Source organism: Littorina saxatilis, linkage group LG7 (assembly GCF_037325665.1).
Source record: "Littorina saxatilis isolate snail1 linkage group LG7, US_GU_Lsax_2.0, whole genome shotgun sequence".
Classification (NCBI taxonomy): domain Eukaryota; kingdom Metazoa; phylum Mollusca; class Gastropoda; order Littorinimorpha; family Littorinidae; genus Littorina; species Littorina saxatilis.
Window position 1 is genome coordinate 33,808,173 of NC_090251.1, and position 25,000 is coordinate 33,833,172.

Below are 25,000 nucleotides of genomic sequence, written 5' to 3' on the forward strand. Positions count from 1 at the left end.
AAGCTATTCGCTTCAAAGAGGCCGCTTCTTTTGAAGTCGGCAACCACCGTTGGCTAGCTTTAAAACAAGCATCCGAGCAAACAGAAATTAAGCGGCTTCATATTACGCATGGTCAATTCTGTTCACTGTATAAGTATTTGGATATAGCTAGTATATTGTGCGGGCTGTATTACCTTTTTCGTGGTGTTCAATTTGATTGCTTTGGTTTTTATTGAGCTATGTATTTGCCTGATGTAGGGTCGGTTTTGATTTTCATTTTGTGTGTTTGCAAGTCGTTCTTTGTGAGCTGTACAGGACTATTGAACTTACAGGGAAGCTCCTGCCAAAAACGACTCCAAATCGCCCCAAGAGCTACTTAGCATAGCACGGGCTTCAGAATAAAAGTCACCACACACAAAGCCTAGGAATGCATTTAAAAAACGTTTGAACGTTCACTTATTCATATCTAAAACGCTGTGTTTAGGCAATCTTTGCAGACTGTCAAATGTCCGCACTCTCTGTCTCAGTGTTCGCCCCGTCCCACTTTGTCGCTCTTCACATGGGCATTTGTCAGCTTACGGAATTTCACAGTCCTTAAATTCTCACGTGATCCGTATGCTAGCGTTATGAATATCTGCCAGTACCACAAACAAAAAGTCGATGAGTATAATCGGGAGTCGGACGCAGAAGAGTATGGGCTCGTCAATAACAAAACCGTTCCCCTATGTACGTTGATTTATTTGATGAGTATGCATGGTTACGGAACATTTTCTGAGGTATCATTCCAGGTGTGTCTAAACTAGAGCACAGAAAATGTCGTTTAGACTTCTTTGGGTTCAATTCATCACAAACGTTTTCAAAATGGCATCTCAAATGTACGTTGATTTATTTGATGAGTATGCATCGTCACGGAACATTTTCTGAGGTATCATTGCAGGTGTGTCTAAACTAGAGCACAGAAAATGTCGTTTAGACTTCTTTGGGTTCAATTCATCACAAACGTTTTCAAAATTGGCATCTCAAATACTATATCGATTAAAGCCTTATATGGATCTTACCGGCAAACTCCTTCTCGTGAAAACAGTTAGTTAGTTAGTTAGTTGTTGCTTTTTGGGTCCAGCGGACCATACAGGCCAAATCAGGACCCCAAATAGGTGAATTTAGTTAGTTAGTTAGTTGTTGCTTTTTGGGTCCAGCGGACCATATAGGCCAAATCAGGACCCCAAATAGGTGAATTTAGTTAGTTAGTTGTTGCTTTTTGGGTCCAGCGGACCAAATAGGCCAAATCAGGACCCCAAATAGGTGAATTTAGTTAGTTAGTTGTTGCTTTTTGGGTCCAGCGGACCAAATAGGCCAAATCAGGACCCCCGTGAAAACAGTCGTTGGGCTCGCCATCTCAGATGTGGCCAGACTTGGACACAAGATAAGACCCGACCTCCACTTAGTCACATAGCACAAATGAACAGCCTGGGTGTTCTCTGTGCACAGTGTTGTTGCTTTTTTGTGCGTCTTGTTTTGTAAAGAAATGAATGTATCCTAAAATCCTGTCCCACCCCATCAAGTAGTCAGGGTGTTGAGTTCTGGTATGTGTTGAAGCGGAGGGATGATTTTATCTCGTATAACAAGCCTGGCCAGACCCGAAATGATTTGTTTGTTTGTTTGTTTGTTTGCTTAACGCCCAGCCGACCACGAAGGGCCATATCAGGGCGGTGCTGCTTTGACATATAACGTGCGCCACACACAAGACAGAAGTCGCAGCACAGGCTTCATGTCTCACCCAGTCACATTATTCTGACACCGTACCAACCAGTCCTAGCACTAACCCCATAATGCCAGACGCCAGGCGGAGCAGCCACTAGATTGCCAATTTTAAAGTCTTAGGTATGACCCGGCCGGGGTTCGAACCCACGACCTCCCGATCACGGGGCGGACGCCTTACCACTAGGCCAACCGTGCCGGTCCTGAAATGGTGAGCCCAACTGTATTCACTGTGTGCCCTTTAAGGCAATTCAAACCCTTTGAAACCTCTTCGGGGAGTTTTCAAACGGAGGCAAATTGATCGACTTAATGAACAAAATTTCTGGAAAACTAGGGTCTCTAAATCTAAGGGGGAGGTGGTTGTCTTCAAACGGGATAAGTGGATCTTTGAGGGGGAGGGGGGGAGGGGGGCAGGGGGAGGGGTGTTGGTCACAGTACTTGTCGTCCGTCCACACACGCACACTCTGAAACCTCCCACTGACCTTCACTGCTATGTGATTACCTACAGTTCCATAAACCTCCCACTGACCTTCACTGCTATGTGATTACCTACAGTTCCATAAACTTGAAGCCTGGCAGCTAAGCCAGTGGATGCAGAGAAACGTTCTCTGTGTACTCTGTTCAAATGTTGCGAGTCAAGTCGACTTTTGTTTTGGAATTTGGGAGAGGGGGAAGTTTGGTTGGGGAGAGGGTGGGGGGGGGGGGGGTTCTTCTTAGAAATAGTCAACCGTGCGTGTGGGTGTTACCAGCAAAGTTGATTTCTTTGAAAGCGAAGGTAGGTAGGTTTTTATGTGTAGTCGATCGTGTAATTCGGTGTTGAAATTGTTAGTTTTCGTTTGTGTACAAGTTAAAGCCACACTCAGCCTCCCGTAAACCATTTGTTTCTGATCCCTGAGCCTCCGGAGCTTTTACAGACAGTACAAACATACTTCTATTTGAACGCTAACCGCTCGGGAGCATCCTGACTGCTTTCCGATGAGAGTGAGACATGTTCAAACAATTTATTTCGTGCAGTTAGTACTATAAAACAAATCGGAAGCCTCTTTTTGGCGCTAGAACTAACTTTTAAAATCTAAATAATAAAAATTCTTGACAAATAATAAATTATTCTTAAATCATAAAATGATTCTTTTTTCATCATGACAAGATTAGTACAATTCGAAGTTTTGAAAGTTTGAAAAAAGGGAGCCCGGAAGCACGTCATGCAAGGTCGTGTTTGCCCAACCAGACGAATGTTCTGCATATCGCCATCGTTCAGTTCGTGCCACACGCAGTCGTTTGTTGCATTTTAGATTCAGAGGTACACAATTACGTTCTATTGCAGATACAGCGAGTCGCATTGAAACCACAAACTGACAATTTAAATTCATTACGTTTGTGAAAAAGGGAAAGTGGGTCACACGGGTCTACTATCGCTTGAAAAAACCACGAGAACTGGTGTGTGGTTTACGCATGCTAAATAGCCATTCAAACGAACTGTGTTTTTTAATGCTGTTAAATGCTAGTGCAAGTGTGTTCCATAAGGTTAGAATTGCATATTTCGTGAAAGATTCCATCGTTTTGTCCACCTCATCTGGGGCTGAGTGAGCTTTAAGCTATGATGGTATTTCCAACAAGCCAACGTAGTGACCCACTTTCATCTAGCTTAATCGTTTTTACATTCAGTCAAGTTTTGAGATTGTGTGTGTGTGTGTGTGTGTGTGTGTGTGTGTGTGTGTGTGTGTGAGTGTGTGTGTGTGTGTGCGTGTATGTGTGTGTGTGTGCGCGTGCGTGTGTGTGTGTGTGTGTGTGTGTGTGTGTGTGTGTGGAGCGATTTACAGAAAACTAATGGATATATCTTCATGAAACTTTACATGCAAATTCTTCCAGATAATATCCCCAGACCTTTTTCAATAAATATCTTTGATGACGTCATATCCGGCTTTTAGTTAACGTTGAGATGGCAACGTGACAACTTCATTTTTCAACCAAAATTATTTGAAAGCAATCTTGGATTCAGTCCTGACTATGGGATTGCATTTCAACTGGGAAGTTTAAAAAATAATGTATTAGTTTGTTCATTAACGTTGTCATTTTCACAAACAGATTTTAAAATGATTGCATTGTTTTCCGTATCAACTCCTAGTATCCAAAAATACAGAGATATGTGTACTCTGATAATGATGTCACATATAAAGAAAATAGGTTATTTTGGTACAACGTTTGCATGATCCGCGAAGACTCTTAGCGGTATTCGGCTAGACAAGCCTCACTTTATATATAGTCTCGGTGATGACTGGTTTTCAGTCATTGTTTCGTTTCAGGCCGACATATTGACTTAAATGTTTGTATATTGCTTCGCACGACTTGTTTTTTCTCGTATTAATCTTATCTCCGTTTCTGTCTTTGTTGAGTTCTTCTTTTTCTTTTCTTTAATTGTTCTTTCTTTCTTTCCTTTCTCCTCCTCCTCTTCCTCCTCCTCTCTCTGCTCTCGACCTCCCCACTCCCTCTCCTTCTTTTTCTCATCCCTTTCTCTATCTCTCCACCAACCCCCCCTCCCCCTCCACCCCCCCCCTCATCCCCCCCCCCCCATCTCCTCCTCCACCTCTCCTTCCTTTTTGCCACAACGTTCAGGTTTGCGACATTCTTCGGCAGTCGACCAGGAGGGATTAATACGATATGCCAACGTCCGTTCAGTTCGACTCCGAGCCTCAACAAAAAATCGCCCATGCCTCATTTGCAGCGTTCTCGTTAAAATTTTAATGGGCGGAAGCTAGGGACCGAAAATTTCTTATTCACCAGCTGCTTATAGGACGCTTGTGTTTCAAATTAATGTCGACGAGGGAAGAAATAATGAGAAATGGATATGGTGGGATGAGGGCGGTCCCATCTCGTGTGTCGTCAGAACCATGTTAATATGTGTTAATTAGAACCGAGGGACGTCTTATTGCTCATGGCATAAAGCTGCAAATAGACCTATATAGAAGGAGATGAAACGAACAGAGGGAGTGTTAGTGAAGAAAAACACACAGCAAACAGCTAGAGAGACGTAAGACAGAAAAAAAGCAACAACAACGACTAAAGTAAGAAAGGGAGGAAGAAAGAAGGTAACAAGAAAAGAAGAATAAAGAGAGGAAGAGAGAAATTGCAGGCAGAAATGTTTAATGTTAAATCGAAATTGGAAATAATGACCATGGATAAAGCAAGAGGAGCTCATGTACGATCAAGAGCTAAGTGGGTAGAAGAAGGAGAAAGAAATACGAAATATTTTTTGAATTTGGAAAAAGTACAAGCCCAAAATAATGTGATGACACATGTGAGGGCAAGTAATGGTGATATTGTTGATGATCAATTTCTTGTGTTGAATGAACAAGTACAGTATTATAAATGTTTGTATGGTAAAAGTCCAGAAAGTCAGGAACGCATCAGGGCAGAAGCAAAGGAATTTTGTGATGAAGAAGAATTGGTTAAATTAACGAACGAAGATAGTAATGTATGTGAAGGGATGTTGACGGAAGCAGAGGTGGCAGCAGCATTAAAGATGATGAAAAATGGTTCATCACCTGGAAGTGACGGACTCACTACAGAGTTTATTAAAATGTTTTGGAATAGATTAAAGAGCATGATTACAGACTCGTTTAATGAAGCCTTTCGTAATAATAATTTGTCTTTTACGCAAAAACAAGGAATAATTAAGTTATTACAAAAAAGTACAGAATTACCCAGGGAAGACCTTAATAATTGGCGTCCAATTACCCTACTTAATACAGATTATAAGATCTTGGCAAAGGTTTTAAATCAGAGATTGAGTTCGGTTATTTGTAAGTTAGTAAATGAAGATCAAGTTGGTTACATAAAAGGAAGGAATATTGGAACCGTGATTCGTACAATAGATGACGTAATAGAGTATTTAAATCGAACGAATAAGTCTGGGTTTATATTGGCCCTTGACTATCGTAAAGCGTTTGATTCCATTTATAAGGAATTTATGACAGAAGCATTTCGATTATATGGTTTTGGTGAAGATTTTCAAAAATGGGTTAAGCTTTGAATGACAGATACTTTTAGTAGTATTAATCACAGAGGGTGGATTTCAGAACCGTTTCCTTTGAAGTGTGGTATAAGACAAGGTTGTCCATTTTCACCCCTGGCCTTTATATTGGCGGTGGAAATACTTGCCATTAAAATTAGGAAAAGTGATATAACGGGTGTTGAATTACCCTCAAAGGTGGGCGAGGAGAGTGCCCTAAAAATTAAACAGTTAGCAGACGATACAACAATATTTTTACAGAACAGTGGTGATGTCTTTAAAATTAAAGATATAATAATACAGTTTGCAAAGTTTTCAGGACTGACCCTGAATGTTAATAAAACCAAAATAATGAAAATTGGACAGCATTGTGGTCAGCAAAAGTTGCCCTTTGAGTGCACAGAGAAGATTAAGATTTTAGGTATATATTTCGTAAATAATGATAGAGCAATAACTGTTGAACAGAATTGGGTATTAAGAGTTCAGAAGATTAAGAAGTTGATTAAGATATGGAGTCGACGAGATTTAAGGATTCACGGTAAAATTGTAATAATCAAATGTTTTTTTATTTCACAGCTAGTATTTGTGATGCAGACGATTGGATTGCCAGAGCGGGTTTTGACAGAGTTAAATAGATTGTTTTATAAGTTTATTTGGCAGAGAAAGTGTTCGAATAAAAAAGCATTTGAAAAAGTGAAAAGAAAAGTAATGGAGAAAGAAATAAGTGAAGGTGGGTTGAAAATGCTAAATGTGCACAGGATGCAAGAGTCTTTTTATTTACAATGGGTCGGACGTTTGTATGAAGAGAAGGGAGCAAATTGGACGTTTATACCACTATGGTTTCTGGGACATGTTGTTTCAGGGTATGGTTGTTTTGATTTGAATGTTAAACCGAGTAAGGAATTGAATTTGACAATGATTGGAAGCCCATTTTGGCAGAGGGTAGTGTGGACACATTTGAGTTACAAGCGTAGGATGGAACATGATAAGATTGATGTAAACAATTTTTATAAACAGATTTTGTGGAGTAATGATTTGATTCGGTATAAAGGGAAAATGTTGTTTTATTTGTATTGGAAAAATGCTGGGATTGAACGAGTAAGTGATTTGTTTATAGTGGAAGAAAAGAGATTGAAGTCAGCAGCAGAGGTATATATACAAATTGGAAAGAATAATGCAAATATTTTATTGGATTATTGGGCATTAATAAACGCATTACCCAAAGTATGGATTAATTGGATTGAAAATAAACATATTATTGTCCAGATGGATAAGCAATTGTTTGATGGTAGCCTGTATATGATAAAAATAAGCCAAATACGAAAAATGATAGAAAAGAAAAGTGTAGATACTGCTGTAGAAAAACCTTGTGTATATAATTTTTGGTTGAGGAAGTTTGGTGTACAAGTAGATAAGGAAATTTGTACACTTGCCCATGTTTCCAAAGAAGTGAGGTTAAGAGAATTGCAATGGAAAATCTTACATAACATATATCCAACAAATATTTTATTATGTAAAATGCAAGTCAGGGAGAATAACAGATGTTGTATTTGTTGGACGGAAGTTGATTTTGTTGAACATTTCTTTTATGAGTGCATACCGGTAAAGTTGTTTTGGACGAAGATAGAAAACTGGATAGAGGAAAAGGCTGGATTGAGGGTTAATTTTAAGATGCAGGATATAATATTTGGCTATCAAGACACAAGTTGTTGTAAAAAGATGAGAAATTTTGTAAATCACGTAATATTAATTGGGAAAATGTGTATTAGTATTTTTAGAAAGACAACTTGTCAGGGATCAGTGTTCGTAATTTTCGAGTTTCAAATATTAAGTAGAAAATTTGATTTGTAAATATAAGGAATATTTCCATTGTAAAGAGAAAATGTCCATGTCTCGTGAGTGTAATATACCTCTATGTTGGAGTTAAAAAAAGAAGAAAAAAGACCAATGAAGAAGGATGCTCACCGCCTATTTACAAGAAAAAAAGACAGAAAAAAAAAGAAAAAAAAGGAAAAAAAAAAAAAAAAAAAAGGAAAGAAAAAAGAGAGAAGAAAACAAGGAAGGGTTGAAGCAGCCTGCATGCAACTGAGGTCAAAAAGAGAAAAAAAAGAGAAAAAAAAAAAAGAAAAAAAGAGGAAGAGAGAAGGGGCGAGAGAAAAGAAGAACGGAAGAAAGAAAGAAAGTAAGAAAGGGAGGAAGAAAGAAGGAAACAAGAAAAGAAGAATAAAGAGAGGAAGAGAGAAGGGGCGAGAGAAAGGAAGAACGGAAGAAAGAAAGAAAGTAAGAAAGGGGGGAAGAAAGAAGGAAACAAGAAAAGAAGAATAAAGAGAGGAAGAGAGAAGGGGCGAGAGAAAGAAGAACGGAATAAAGGAAGAAAGAGAGAACTGAACTGAACTGAACTTTATTTAACAACGATTAAGATTGAAGGCTGAGCCTTTTCTTACAATTTTCAAAGGAGGAAAGGAAGAAAGACAGAACGAAAGGAAGACAGAAAGAAAGGAAGAAATAAAGAAAGACAGACATACAGACAGTCGCAAAGAAAGAAAGAAAGGAAGGAAGCCAGAAAGGAAGACAGAACGAAACATAAAAAGAACGACAAAAAGGAAGACAAAAGGAAGACTAAAAGGAAGACAAACAAAGAATCTGTTCTGCCTCGTCCTAATAATTATTCTATACTGAAAATGATCACACTTTTATATTTTTATACTGTTAGGAAACGCTGCCGTTGCTGAACTTTGGTTCAGTTTTGTGTGTTGCATGTAGTTGACTTATTTGTACTTTGTGGGAAAGTAACGATATTATATTTTGTAAACACAATATTTATGTTTGGACGAGAATGCAGGTGAACTTTCTAGTCCTGTCAAAACAAGTTGTTTACCACGTTGTTTTGAGTCGTGGGTTCGTGTCGTTCGCTCGGATTAAGTGCGTCGGCACTTTTGATGGGGAGCACCTCGTTACTCCCCCGGCTCGTTACTCCCCCGGCTCGTTACTCCCCCGGCTCGTTACTCCCCCGGCTCGTTACTCCCCCGTATCGCTACTCCGCCGACTCGTTACTCCCCCGGCTCGTTACTCCCCCGTATCGCTACTCCCCCGGCTCGTTACTCCCCCGTGCCTTTTTATTACACTTAAGTAATGCAGTTATTACTTAATTGAATTTTCAAGAGAGAGAGAGAGAGAGAGAGAGAGAGCATGTTTAAAGAACTTACAACTGCCAGATCTGCCTGTACATTCGTGTACAGTACATCTTTGAAAAAAAAAAAATATTTTAAGCAGAAGAGATACTATTTCAGAATGCATGACGGGGGAGTAGCGATACGGGGGAGTAACGAGCCGGGGGAGTAATGAGCCGGGGGAGTAGCGATACGGGGGAGTAACGAGCCAGGGGAGTAACGAGCCGGGGGGAGTAACAATACAGTTACTCCCCCGTATCGCTACTCCCCCGGCTCGTTACTCCCCCGTACACAGAAAATGACTGGATAACCCTGTGATAGTAAGTTGGCATGAAATATTGTTTTTCCGGAGAAATTTTCTGGATAAACAAACAAAGAAACAAATAAAACAGCTGGACAGTGGGCGGGGGGTGGGTGGGGGTGGGTTTAACAATATTTCATGCCAACTTACTATCACAGGGTTATCCAGTCATTTTCTGTGTACGGGGGAGTAACGAGCCGGGGGAGTAGCGATACGGGGGAGTAACGAGCCGGGGGAGTAGCGAGCCGGGGGAGTAGCGATACGGGGGAGTAGCGAGCTGATCCCCTTTTGATGTACGTCACAGAGAATGTCACTATTCTAGTCCATGAACCTTTCATCTAATTTTAGTTGTATCATGTTCGGTTTGGAATATTCTCGAGATTGAGTATTTACTATATAGGCCAGCGCGATATGTATGTTAAAAGGCTTCTACTTTGATTTCTGCTACGATGTGCAGTTGTATGTATGGAATGCTAAATAAATCCTCGAACTCAATTTGACGAGTTTTTGTCTGCTGCTGTGAAGACGGGCCACGTAGAATAAAAGAACACAACTATACAACATTTGAGAACTTCGTCAATCTCAAGTGTCGTGTAACATATACCTTTGGCCACAGCGCACCGCCATACCTATTCTTCTTCTTCTGCTGCTGTTTCTTCCTATTCATGAACTTAGTCCCTTTTTTTAGGACGTTGTAAGTTCAGGGAGTGGAGTTTTAATCAGAGTCCGATAAAAGGAACCGTGTGTGGCAGTCCAAGATACGGGAATATGGATCGCAGATTATACCGTGAAAATTCGGCATTAAAAATGAATAGGTGAAATGATTGATCATCTTCATGTTCTGGATACCTCTGGACTAGACATGATTTATCAAAGCACACCCACAATTACACTAGTGGACACCGAACACGCGCAGTGGAGCGAAGTCTGAGCTTATTTCAAAGATGTTGTTGGAACGGGTTGCGTAGCTTCTCTCTGACTTGCTGTCGCAAAATCTGCTTGCAATGTCGCAAATAGCGCAACATTTGCGACAAGTGTCGGCTTCTGTTTCACAAAACACAGCGCTACGATTTCCACGCCGGATAAATAGCTACCTTGTCTTTAGCATTCATAACACAAAAGCTACGGTCCTCATAACATTCACATTTATGTAGATCAAAAGCACAAGGATACGACACACAAATTTAACTTGCATGTTACAGCTTTCAATACATTTTGACAGCAAGAAGTATTCGAATACGGGCACTGTGAGCTATATTTTCAAGGATCACATGAATGCAACTAAAAGAGGAATATATGTGGTACATATTTGACACAAACTTTAGTAGCATCATGCATTTTGAGAAACTGTTTAAGTGATATTTCTAGACCTACTACCTACTAGAACATATTTATCCGGCGTGATTTCTTCTTTGATGGAGTTGCACAGTTTCGTTCTATGAAGTGGGCGTGAAGTCTTTTATTTTACAGATTGCTAAAAAAGAAGACATGTTTGTTTGAGGCACACTCGTGAACGCAGACTGGCTCTTCCATCTCAGATCTGACCTGGCTTTTACCTGGAATGTGACCATCCTTCCACTTGATCACACACCAAAAATCAACACCCTGTCTGCTTGCTGTGGTGAGTTTGAAATTGTTGATGTTTTAATTTCTGAAATGTTCACCAGTGGATTTTACGGAATTAATTCAGCAACAAAATCCCACAGTGCACAGAGAACACCCAGGCAGTTCATTCTTAGTATGTGACCAAGTGGAAGGATGGTCTTATCCCGTGTAACACCCAGGCAGTTCATTCTTAGTATGTGACCAAGTGGAAGGATGGTCTTATCCCGTGTAACACCCAGGCAGTTCATTCTTAGTATGTGACCAAGTGGAAGGATAGTCTTCTCTCATGTGAAAGACTAACTAGATCTAAGATGGTGAACCGAACTGGTTTTTTACGCGCAGACGTTTGCCTTTAAATTGAAATGTGACGCGTTGCGTGGGAATAACAGGTTAACGACCAAGAAGAAAATAGTGTCAACGTTTTAATGACAACGTTCACACTTACCGTGATTTTTAGGCTACGGACAGAAATGTTAGACGCCAGCCATCTTGTCGTGAGCGAGTGTAGCCAAAATAGACATCCGCTTTTAACGTTTCTTCCAACAATATGAAAGTCACACTTTGGACTTGAAAAATGTCAAGTCTAATTTAGGCTTCGTTTGTCTTTTACGATTTTTAACTTGTGCATTGTCTCATCTGATTGCTTCTGCCTAATTATAAACCAGTCGCGGCTAATAGTGGGCGAAAGCATAGGAAACAAAACCAACAAAGATACGTTTTGAAACAAAATACAGAGAACAGAAACGGCCCTTTCGCTAAACAATCCAAATGCGGGTTTCACTGCCACGCACGGGTGGAAGGGGTGGAAGGAGGGTAGCGCGACATTCGTGTGCGCGAGATCACTTATTGGCAGTATCCCTTCGCCCGCATCCCATTTTTGCGTACGAGATTTTTACTGGAAGTAAAAAAAATGGGGAGTAAAAATTTCGTGGAGGGAGTAATTTGTTCGTGCCTTGGGGAGTTATTTTCTCGTACGAAAAGTGTACTCGGAGTAAGAATTTCGTACGAAATATTTACTCCGGAGTAAATTTTTCGTGGAGTAAAAATTTCGTGTTACACCGCCACCAATCTCTCTGTGCTTTCAGATGGAATAAGAGCAACCTTCCACTCGAAACACATACCTAAAACCTACAACCTGGCTGCTTTATGTCCAGAAAACTTTCTTTTCTTTAAAAAAAAAAAAAAGAAGTTTTGCCATTGACACCCATGTCATTTTACGCAATGAAATCTACAAAAACTTCTATTTATAATACACAAAACGCAGCAAGGCTGTAAATGTTCGGTATATGTTTAAAGGCAGAGTAAGCCTCCCGTAAACCATCACAGATACGGTCAGGCTTTTACACACAGTACAAACACCCTTTCATTTAAACACTCACCAATTGAGAACATCCTAGGTGCCCTCCGTAAAGAGCGAACAATTTTCAAAGAATTTATTATTGCGTGGTTTATCTTACCCCTGAGCCATCGTGAACCCGTGTGATCCAGTTTTCCCTTTTCACAATGCAGTCGTCATAGTTAGTCATTTGAATGCGACTCGACGTGAGCTTATCTACAATAGCACGTTTTTTTTATGCACGAAACAACGGCTGTGGTTCACAAGAACTCTAGCGATAGCTTTTGACTGTTGAGAGGAACGGCGATTTGCACTGATAAACCGGCCGTCGTCTGCTACGACCCTTGCGTGACCCTGCTTCCGGGCTTTTCTTTTTTTAAACTTTCACAACTTCGAATTGTTCTGATCTTGTCTTGATGAAAAACGAATTCTTTTATGATTAAAGAATGTTTGTGTAACAAGCTGTCAATTTATTATTTAGATTTTAAAAGTTTGGTCTAGCGCAAAAACGAGGCGCCGTTGTTGTTAACGGAACAAGTCTACGAAAATAAATTCTTCGAAAATGTCTCACGCTCGACAGAAAGCAGCCAGGATGTTCCCGTTCGGTGAGCGTTCAAATGGAAGTATGCTTGTACTGTATTTAGACGCTCGGGGAGCTCTGTGATGGTTTACGGGAGGCTTACTGTGCCTTTAATTTGAAGGCACACTCCTTCTCGTGTGGGCTCATTATTTCGGATCTGGCCAAGCTTTTACCTGAGAACATGCCATCCTTTTTGATGAATCAATTTTGTCAAATCCACTGGTGGCTTTAAAAAAAAATAAAAAATGAAACAAGTTCCAACTCACCGCAGCAAGCATTCGTGGGTTTTCATTTTTGATATATAACCAAGTGGAGGGACGGTCATATCCCATGAAGACGCCTGGCAAGAAGAGCTGAGATGGCGAGGCGAACTGTTTACACGCGTGTATATATAAAGGACGATTTTATCGCAGGTAAATGCCTCAACTGACATGACGAAGTTGTGATGTACAGATGGTCGGCGCGGGAATGGATATTTCTTTGAAGCCACACTCCTTCCCGTATAAACACCATCTCGGATTAGGCTTTTACATGGGATAAGGCAATCCCTCCACTCGAACACATACCAAACGTCAACACCCTGGCTATACTGCCCGTGAGGGAAGAGGGATTTTGAAGGGACTATACTCTTTAAAAGACACTTTTTTTTCGAAATTATTTCATTTAAAAAAAATCCCAATCTGCACAGAGAACACGCAGGCTGTTGAATGTTGGTACGTGTCCAAGTGGAGGGCTGTTCTTATCCCGTTAAAAACCTGGTCAGATCCGAGATCCTCACGACAAGGACCGTGCCTTTAAGCTGACATCCAAAGGTTGACAATCCCATCAAGAGTGCAAAATTACAATGGGTTCAGTGGTAATGATAAAGAGACCTCAGACAGAATGCTATTTGCCCAGTCTCTCGCGTCTGGGGAAAACAACCTTGTGTAAGTTTTAAGTAAAACCATTTGCTTGTGGAAACGTGCACCCTTTCACCGAAACACCGTAGTGCAGCCTTCAAACGTAAATCATGATCAAATGCTGCTGCCATTGCGCAAAACCTTCACCGTTAAAGGCCCACTCCGCCTTACAGGAGGTTTACAGAAAGATGACATCTTTTCACGAAAACAGCCATACTAACCTGATGGAACACACTTGCATTAACATTCAAGCACATTTAAATTACACTTACCGCTCATTTGAATGGCTATTTAGCACGTGTGAACCACACACACAATCTCGTGGTTTATTCAACCCCCGAGCCATCGTGGCCCCGTGTGACCCACTTTATTCATGAATATTACATTACCTATTGAGTCGTTTGCGGTTTCAAAGCGACTCTAGATCTGTAATAACAAAATGGCTGATAGTGACACACCGAGTGGCGGTTGACTTGAAAGAAACTGGAATGATTTGCAGAAACGCTGTCTACTTGGGTGATGGTAAGATGCAGCTCATGTGATGTAGTTGTAGCCTTGTCGCGGCAGTACGGGGTTTTTTATGCGCGCAATACTCAAACTACCAGGCACAGCAACAAACAGTATCAAATGTTCATAATCTCAGTCGACTAGCATCGGGGATGGGTAGAAACGGGAAAGGTGCATGGTTTCCGGTAGCCTACTTCCCCGTCATCAAACGAAAGGAGCTGCATCATACACGCACCAGTCATGCAACTCAGTCACCCATATCGCTTGAACTACAACCGGCCTGTACACTTTCAAACTGTCAACACTTCGATTTGCACAGACTTTGTCTTTGTGATCAAATACTTTTGTTGTGTTTAAACAATGTTTGTCTCACAAGCTGTCAATTAGTTCTCCAGATTTTAAAAGCTAGGTCTAGTGCCATGACGAGGCGTCCGATCCACCCATATACGTCCACGCGAAATAAATTCTTTGAAAAATGCTCGCTGTCTTTGGAGAGCACCTAGGGTGTTCCCTGGCGGTAAGCGTTCAAACTAAAGGAAGTTTGTGCTGTATGTAAAATCCTGGCGGTGTCTGTAATCTGAGACTGGTGGTTTGCGGGAGGCGGAGTGCACCTTTAAGGAGTTCGATTTTTTCTAATACGCTGTTGTCCCACAGCGTACAAAATAACCAGAAAATTCTGGAGTGCTAATAATCAGTAGGCGGATTCGGGCCAGACGAACATAAAATTCAAGCAGAGTGCCATAAAAAAGGACCTCCCCTTAAAAAGATGTACAGTATATGACGGAATACTTGGCACAGTATATAGATCTGAAGTCTTTTGAAAAGGAAACCTGGCATAGCCCTGGGAACAGATCATAGAAAGAGCTGTTTCATGCGATGCTGCGGGACTTCGTACAGATTGAAACAAAGGAATCCGCCCACCCTTCGCTCATAAAAGACTGCATCACATAATCTTGTTCGAAATAAAAGTGGTAAAAGCGAAAGGCTAAGGTGTCAGCTGGGACCGTACGAAGCAATGCGTGTTCTTCATCTCACTCAACCGCGACAACAAATTTAGTGACATAACTGCACTAACACACGTTTGAAAACGCTTATAATCCCTTTTAAAAAATAAAATAATATGAAAACATAAAATTATGCACTTCTTTGATCATTGAGAAAAAAAGCAAAAAATGCTTCTTGCACACACATCAAGAACATCTTTGTTTCGTCAACTTGTAAAACAGACTTTTTTATGTGTTTGTTTCTTTGTGTATGTGTTTGTTTGTTTGTTTGTTTGTTTACAAGCGCGACAACTATTAACTCATGACAACGTTTACGTGGTTTGTAAGCCTAAAATGATTGGTACAGGTAAAAGTTACACTACCTAACTGTTCTGTAATGTTACTATAAAAATTCAAGTCAAAATCGTTTGTTTCGGCGTTTTTGTGGAAGATAGATATATCAAAGAAACATATTTAAACTGCATCATAGTGAAGCACGTTAAACTACATCATAATGAAGCGCTTTAAACTTCATCTTAATGAAGCACTTTAAACTTCATCATAATAAAGCGCTTAACACTTCAACATAATGAAGCACTTTAAACTGCATCATAATCAACCAATTTAAACTGCATCATAATCAACCACTTTAAACTTCATCATAATGAACCACTTAAAACTTTATCATAATGAATCACTTTAAACTGCATCATAATGAAGCACTTTAAATTGCATCATAATCAACCACTTAAAACTTCATCATAATGAACAACTTTAAACGTCAACATAATGAACCACTTTAAACTTCATCATAATGAACCACTTAAAACTTCATCATAATGAACAACTTTAAACGTCAACATAATGAACCACTTTAAACTTCATCATAATGAACCACTTAAAACTTCATCATAATGAACAACTTTAAACGTCAACATAATGAACCACTTAAAACTTCATCATAATGAACAACTTTAAACGTCAACATAATGAACCACTTTAAACTTCATCTTAATGAACCACTTTAAACTTCATCATAATGAAGTACATATACATTAAACTTCATCATAATGAACCACTTTAAAAACAGACATTTTACCGAGGGTTCTCACGAGGGGCGGGTCAAACTAGCTCACGACATTTCGTCAGATCGGGCAGAATAGCGTCCAGAGACCATGGCTGGTATTTTTCTATCCACTACACAAAGGTCATCCACAATGTTTTAGGGAATTGGGATCCCAAAATGCGGGGAAGAAATTTCAAAACAAACGTTGTGAAACAGGTGATTAAATGCCGATGCACCAAGATGTGATCAGATGTTTAAAAGAAATAATTTTGAAACCAACATCAGATATGTTGACTGATCGGACGGAATAGATTAAATAAAATTTTAAAAACACACTAATTAAACGATAGAAAATGAGACACAGCGAGGAAGTGAGTGAAATGGAAAATAGAAAACTGCGACGCAGCATGTGTGTGTGTGTGTGTGTGTACATATATATGTGTGCGTGTGTGTGTATGTGTGTGTGTGTGAGTGTGTGTGTGTGTGTGTGTGTGTGTGCGTGCGTACGTGCGTGCGTGCGTGCATGCATGCGTGCGTGTGAGTGAGTGTGTGTGTGTGAGTGAGTGTGTGTGTGTACCCATGTTTCCACAGGTTTGGTTGCCTAAATCACCATAAGGCAACCATCCACACGTGGATGACAACCTAAACTCTGGATGGCAACCTAATTGTGTGGATGGTCGCTTCATTTAACACCGTTAAATTGACTTTTTTGACGGAAAGAATGTCATAACAATGTTCAAAATGACATTCTTTCCGTCCTCTATAGGCGACGAAATAGGTCAAATTTTGTGCATTTTTTAGTGCAAAATTCTTCGATGCCGGAGCGAGTACTGCACCCAGTGCTGTTGTAGTGCAAGTGCACTAGAAAGGCACTACACCCAGTGCCGCCTCTTAGGTAACCATCCACACTTTAGGTATGTGTGTGTGTGTGTGTGTATGTGTGCGTGTGTGTGTGTGGACGAGTGGGTGTGTGTGCGTGTGTGCGCGTGTGCGCGTGTGCGTTAGTGGTTTAACGATTAATTGCTAATAACTTTTCTGTTTTATGCATATTCTTTTGACAACCTGCCGCTCGACAGTTCAGGAAGTAGCGGCGTTAAGTTCGATAAAAGAAATTAGCATTTTCAACATAAAGAGTACATATTTGAATAAACCGGCCGGCAGATATCTGAAAAGAATACTTATAAACGTCCCATTCTTCTGATGTTCACATGCACCGACGTATATCGAGCGGTTCTTAAAGGCCCACGCCGCCTCGTGAAAACATATTGGCTCACTGTCTCTAATCTGGTAAGGCTTTTACATGGGATTAGACCATCCCTCCACTTGGTCACATACCAAAAATCCACACATTGACTGCTTGCTGCGGTGAATTGGAACTTTTTGATGAATTAATTTGGTGGCTTTTTACAACATTAATTTAAAAAAAAACCACTGTGCACTGAGAGCACCCAGGCTGTTAATTTTTAGTATGTGACCAAGTGGAGGGATGGTCTAATCCCATGTACAAGCCTTACCAGATCTGAGACGGAGTGGCCCTTTTGAGCAACTATTGAACGCGGAAGCTGTAGTGGTAGCAATACTTTAGAAATAAACTGGTATATAGAACAATTCTGTTTCATTTTGTGTTTTAATCAAAAGTCTATTTAGCTTAAAATACAGGAAATCAGACATCATCTGCCAACGGATCGCACTTAAACAAAACACCACCTTGGTTTGTCTTGATAAAGAACAGATTCACACGCGCCTGTGTGCACGTGTGAGTCGGAAATGAAAAGATTAGATTGCAAGACATTGAACCAAGTGGACAGCACCCTTGGCGAGTATAACTGGAATAAAGACGACTCTCTTTCTCTAAGGATGGTGAGGGGTTAATGGTCTATCATGGATTGGCCACTGATTAATTAGGGTGAGATAGTGTGACTTTACAATTCTTCTTGGTGTCGGTGTACGTGTTTAGTTCCAATCCAATACCCCCAGGTGCGGGGCAGCGGAAGCGGGCTGCGTGCAACCGCGAGGCAGTCATCGCGCTTAGAAAAACCTTCAAATCACTCGTTTCTTTTTTTGGTGTTGCTCTTTATTCCTTTTTTTTAGTAAAGTTTTGACTAAATGATTTAACATAGACTGGAAATCGAGACGAAGGTGGTGGTTTGCGTGTGTGTGTGTGTGTGTGTGTGTGTGTGTGTGTGTGTGTGTGTGTGTGTGTGTGTGTGTGTGTGTGTGTGTGTGTGTGTGTGTGTGCACGACACACACACACACACACACACACACACACACACACACACACACACACACACACACACACACATACACACACACACACACACACACACACTTACTTCAACAATTATGACGCGATCAGATGGGCGCGTACTCTACCACAACATTGATCCTCACTCTTTAACCGATTTCAGTGCAGCGCATCCATATTTTCGCTAATGGTCATTTCTTCTTCTCTTGAACATTGTCTATTAAACTACTTTATTGTCTTCCGAACGTCGTTAAGCCAGTTTTCGTTCAATGCCCCACGTCGTCAAGCACGTTTTCATTGTCTTCCCATGCACAATATTAAAAAAAGATTTAACTGTCCAGCCCACGGCTCAAACAATGTTTCCTTTCTCTGATCCACGTCTTGCTTTGCCCTCACCCCTTGGACGTGCTTCATTAGAACACTTCTCGGCAAATACAATACAATACAATACAATACAATACAATACAATACAATACAATACAATACAATACAATACAATACAATACAATAATCTTTATTCATCTCTAAAAGAGAAATTACAAAATGAACTGGCTCACGACGATTTCCGTCAACATAATAAAGACCGTTGTTCACAAATTATAACAACGGCCATTGTCCTGAAGTTGAGTAAGAAGCCGTTCACCCTGTCAGACCACCTAAGCTTAAAGAGCTAATCACTGTTTCCGGGCAGCTGTATAAAATGTGTGGTGGAAATACGTCGCATTGTGCGACTGTTTTAGAAGCCGTAAAATCTTGTACGCATGTTCCCTGCTAGATCTACCGCATGTCTGACAGCTATCATTCCTGGACATTTGACATGCAGTTCTCGAACCACTACACTGGATGACGGCTCTTAAAGGGGAAGTACGACCACTACACTGGATGACGGCTCTTAAAGGGGAAGTACGACCACTACACTGGATGACAACCCTTAAAGGGGAAGTACGACCACTACACTGGATGGCGGCTCTTAAAGGGGAAGTACGACCACTACACTGGATGAAAGCTCTTAAAGGGGAAGTACGACCACTACACTGGAAGACAACCCTTAAAGGGGAAGTACGACCACTACACTGGATGACAACCCTTAAAGGGGAAGTAAGACCACTACACTGGATGACAACCCTTAAAAAAAAGTTTGTTTGTTTGTTTGCTTAACGCCCAGCCGACCACGAAGGGCCATATTAGGGCGGTGTTGCTTTGACATATAACGTGCGCCACACACAAGACAGAAGTCGCATAAAGGAGAAGTACGACCACCACACTGGTTGTCAACCCGTAAAGGGGAAGTACGACCACTACACTGGATGAAAGCTCTTAAGGGGGAAGTACGACCACTACACTGGATGAAAGCTCTTAAAGGGGAAGTACGACCACTACACTGGATGACAGCCCTTAAAGGGGAAGTACGACCACTACACTGGATGACAGCCCTTAAAAGGGAAGTACGACCACTACACTGGATGACAGCCCTTAAAGGGGAAGTACGACCACTACACTGGATGACAGCCCTTAAAGGGGAAGTACGACCACTACACTGGATGAAAGCTCTACAAGGGGAAGTACGACCACTACACTGGATGACAGTCCTTAAAGGGGAAGTACGACCACTACACTGGATGAAAGCTCTCAAAGGGGAAGTACGACCACTACACTGGATGACAGCCCTTAAAGGGGAAGTACGACCACTACACTGGATGACAGCCCTTAAAAGGGAAGTACGACTACTACACTGGATGACAGCCCTTAAAGGGGAAGTACGACCACTACATTGGATGACAGCCCTTAAAGGGGAAGTACGACCACTACACTGGATGACAGCCCTTAAAGGGGAAGTACGACCACTACACTGGATGACAGCCCTTAAAGGGGAAGTACGACCACTACACTGGATGACAGCCCTTAAAGGGGTGGTACGACCACTACACTGAATGAAAGCTCTTAAAGGGGAAGTACTCTTAAAGGGGAAGTTAATAATTGTCTACCATACCCGTGTGACTTGGAATAAGGCCGTGAAAGGTAAATATGCGCCGACATGGCTGCAATCTACTGGCCGTATAAAATTTCATCTCACACGGCATCACTGCAGAGCGCCTAGAACTGTACCCACGGAATATGCGAGATATAAGACTCATTGATTGATTGATTGATTGATTGAAGTACGACCACTACACTGGATGACAGCCCTTAAAGGGGAAGTACGACCACTACACTGGATGACAGCCCTTAAAGGGGTGGTACGACCACTACACTGAATGAAAGCTCTTAAAGGGGAAGTACGACCACTACACTGGATGACAGCCCTTAAAGGGGAAGTACGACCACTACACTGGATGACAGCCCTTAAAGGGGTGGTACGACCACTACACTGAATGAAATCTCTTAAAGGGGAAGTACGACCACTACACTGAATGAAAGCTCTTAATGGGGAAGTACGACCACTACACTGGATGACATCCCTTAAAGGGGAAGTACGACCACTACACTGAATGAAAGCTCTTAATAGGGAAGTACGACCACTACACTGGATGAAAGCTCTTAAAGGGGAAGTACGACCACTACACTGGATGAAAGCTCTTAAAGAGGAAGTACAACCACTACACTGGATGACAACCCTTTAAGGGGAAGTATGACCACTACACTGGATGACAGCCCTTAAAAAGGAAGTACGACCACTACACTGGATGACAACCCTTGAAGGGGAAGTACGACCACTACACTGGATGACAACCCTTAAAGGGGTGGTACGACCACTACACTGGATGTCAACCCTTAAAGGGGAAGTAAGACCACTATACTGGATTTTGTTTGTTTGTTTGTTTGCTTAACGCCCAGCCGACCACGAAGAGCCATATTAGGGCGGTGCTGCTTTGACATATAACGTGCGCCACACACAAGACAGAAGTCGCAGCACAGGCTTCATGTCTCACCCAGTCACATTATTCTGACACCGGACCAACCAGTCCTAACACTAACCCCATAATGCCAGACGCCAGGCAGAGTAGCCACTAGATTGCCAATTTTAAAGTCTTAGGTATGACCCGGCCGGGGTTCGAACCCACGACCTCCCGATCACGGGGCGGACGCCTTACCACTAGGCTAACCGTGCCGGTACTACACTGGATGTCAACCCTTAAAGGGGAAGTACGACCACTACACTGGATGACAACCCTTAAAGGGGAAGTACGTCCACTACACTGGATGTCAACCCTTAAAGGGGAAGTACGACCACTACACTGAATGACAACCCTTAAAGGGGAAGTACGACCACTATACTGAATGAGAACCCTTGAAGGGTAAGTACGACCACTACACTGGATGACAACCCTTAAAGGGGAAGTACGACCACTACACTGGATGACAGCCTTTAAAAAGGAAGTACGACCACTACACTGGATGACAACCCTTAAAGGGGTGGTACGACCACTACACTGGATGTCAACCCTTAAAGGGGAAGTAAGACCACTACACTGGATGTCAACCCTTAAAGGGGAAGTACGACCACTACACTGGATAACAACCCTTAAAGGAGACGTAAGTCCACTACACTGGATGTCAATCCTAAAAGGGGAAGTACGACCACTACACTGAATGACAACTCTTAAAGGGGAAGTACGACCACTATACTGAATGAAAACCCTTGAAGGGTAAGTACGACCACTACACTGGATGACAACCCTTAAAGGGAAAGTACGACCACTACACTGGATGACAACCCTTAAAGGGGAAGTACGACCACTACACTGGATGACAACCCTTAAAGGGGAAGTACGACCACTTAGGGGAAGTACGACCACTACACTGGATGACAGCCCTTAAAGGGGAAGTACGACTCAGAGCAATTTTGACACAACGATCTGCCTTCTTTCGCAGCTGAGTGTATAAACAAGAACCATATGCCACCATTTGGACACGTGCGAAAATTGAACAGTGTTGGGGCTTTCTGCGGAGAATGGGATATTTGTGTGTGGTATAAATAACTGTCTAAATGAACACTAATGACAATCTGTGAACTAAATGTACAAAGCAAATTCTTACTTTCAACTATCTATCTATCAATCTATCAATCAATCAATCAATCAATCAATGAATCAATCAATCAATCAATCTATCTATCTATCTATCTATCTATCTATCTATCTATCTTTCGTTCTATCTATCTATCTATCTTCTATATATCTATCTATCTATCTATCTATCTATATCTATCTATCTATCTGTTTGTCTATCTATCTCTCTCTCTCTCTCTCTCTCTCTCTCTCTCTCTCTCTCTCTCTCTCTCTCTCTCTCTCTCTCTCTCTCTCTCTCTCTCTCTCTCTCTCGCTGACACGAATGTCACCCGGGCTTCATATCATGCATGCAAAATTATGAAGCCCGGGTGTCCGTTCGGCCAACAGCCAAAAAAGTCACCATTTCAGCACTGACCCAAGACGACCCAACCCGGTCCCTAGCCCATTTCAGGTCTCCTCTAGCAGCCGGCAGCCAGCTGTCTACATCCCCCCCCCCCCCCCCCCTCCCGTATTTTTATTTTTTATTTTCATACAAAGCCGGGTTTTCCCGTGTAACATGCCCCTAATGGCTTTGCCGTGAGGGCGTAAAACTTTCATTTTCTCGAGAGACTCCAAAATGACCTCAACGTCTTTCACAAATTTAGAAGGGGAAGGAGAGAAATTGAAAGAGCTTACTAATCGCATAAAAAAAAACGTCCTCTGTTCGACACCGGCAAAGCAGACCAAAAACAATGTACGTCGAGGCACACAAGCAAAGAACCATCAACACTATTGTTTTACATAATTAAGTAATGTGATAGTGTCGGTAAACCGTTTTGTCTTGGCTCTCAGCCCAAACTTCCTTCATGAAGCAAAGAGTTGACAAAATGTCAAAATAACAGTTGCGGCTGTTTACTTCTTCTTCCTCGTTATGCTTCTTCAGTTATTGAACAACCTCTCAATTACACGAAAAAACACTTCCTTTTTATTAAGAGATAAAACATAAAGTTGCTTTCAACCGACATTTTCCACTAAGAGGAGTGGATCTTAGACCGGACACCTCTTTTTACTTACGTAAGGGAAAACATCTCTTTAACCAAAAATTAAAAATATTATATCACCAGATTATATCGTTTTTATAAGATTATATATATATATCTCTCTCTCTCTTAAATATATCAGATTATGAGTTTTTGATGATACCACCAGGGGAATCATCTCCGTCAGAGCGCTTTCCCCAAACAGCCATGTTCGTCCACCGTATCAAGAGGGGAATCATTTAATTTAAAAAAAAATTAATCACATTTCAATTTTGAAAAAAAAATCGGCCGGGATTATACGCAAGAAAAGCTGAACTCACCATCTTTGTCGAAGAGCTGGAAGAGAGTTGCACTCTCACTGTGTAAGAGATGGGCGTCGTTCGGATCTGAAGAACGTTTACCCCACGTCGCCATCGTGTTCCACTGGCCCTGGTTCTCCCTCTTGCCCCAAGACGACATGGCGTTCCATCGCTTGCCCGCCCCAGCAGGGGAGTGCCTCCCAGACTCCCGCTTGCCCCATGTGGCCACGTTACTCCACTTCTTGTTGGCCGCCGTGGGAGTGTCTAAGAGGTGACTCCTTTTGCCCCAAGAGGCCATGTTGTTCCACCGTTTGTTCGTGTCCCCTAGAGACTCCCGCTTGCCCCAGGCAGCCATATTGCCCCACTTCTTGTCGGCAGAATGTTCTCCTAGAGAACGCTTTCCCCAGACAGACATGTTCTTCCACTTTTTGATGATACCCACAGGGGAATCATCTCCGTCAGAGCGCTTTCCCCAAACAGCCATGTTCTTCCACCTCTTCTCCGTATCTAGAGGGGAATCATCTCCGACGGAGCGTTTTCCCCAAACAGCCATATTCTTCCACTTTTTGTCGAGACCATGAGGGGAATCTTCGTCGACAGAGCGTTTTCCCCAAACAGCCATGTTCTTCCACCTTTTCTCTGTATCAAGAGTGGAATCATCTCCGTCAAAGCGCTTTCCCCAAACCCCCATATTCTTCCACTTTTTGTCTGCATGAAGAGACGAGTCTTCGTCGTCGGAGCGTTTTCCCCAAACAGACATGTTTTTCCACTTTTTGTCAACACCGTGATCAGAATCTTCGTCGTCTGAGCGTTTTCCCCAAACAGACATGTTCTTCCACTTTTTGTCAACCTCATGATCGGAATCTTCGTCGTCGGAGCGTTTTCCCCAAACAGACATTGTCTTCCATTTTTTGTCAACCCCAATATCGGAATCTTCGTCGGAGCGTTTTCCCCAAACAGACATGGTCTTCCATTTTTTGTCAACCCCATGGTCGGTATCTTTGTCGTCGGAGCGTTTTCCCCAAACAGACATGGTCTTCCATTTTTTGTCAACACCATGATCGGAATCTTCGTCGTCGGAGCGTTTTCCCCAAACAGACATGTTCTTCCACTTCTTTTCCACGTTTTCTGGAGCTCTTTTTCCCCAAGTCTGGACGTTGCTCCAGCGTTTATGAGTATTGTGAGCGCCCTCTGTCTGCAGCTGAGTGGTACTGTCTGAATTGCTCTCCGT

At 41.8% G+C, this 25,000-nt stretch overlaps 1 protein-coding gene across 1 annotated transcript in view; it reads right to left on the minus strand.

The window, feature by feature from the left end:
- Nucleotides 1-25,000, minus strand: part of LOC138971254 (uncharacterized) — a 48,838-nt gene that overhangs the window by 13,825 nt on the left and 10,013 nt on the right. The window contains exon 2 of the mRNA XM_070343955.1: nucleotides 23,791-25,000. This exon is cut by the window's right edge and continues 1,270 nt beyond it. Coding sequence (XP_070200056.1) covers nucleotides 23,791-25,000 — 1,210 coding nt within the window. The remainder of the gene's footprint in view (nucleotides 1-23,790) is intronic.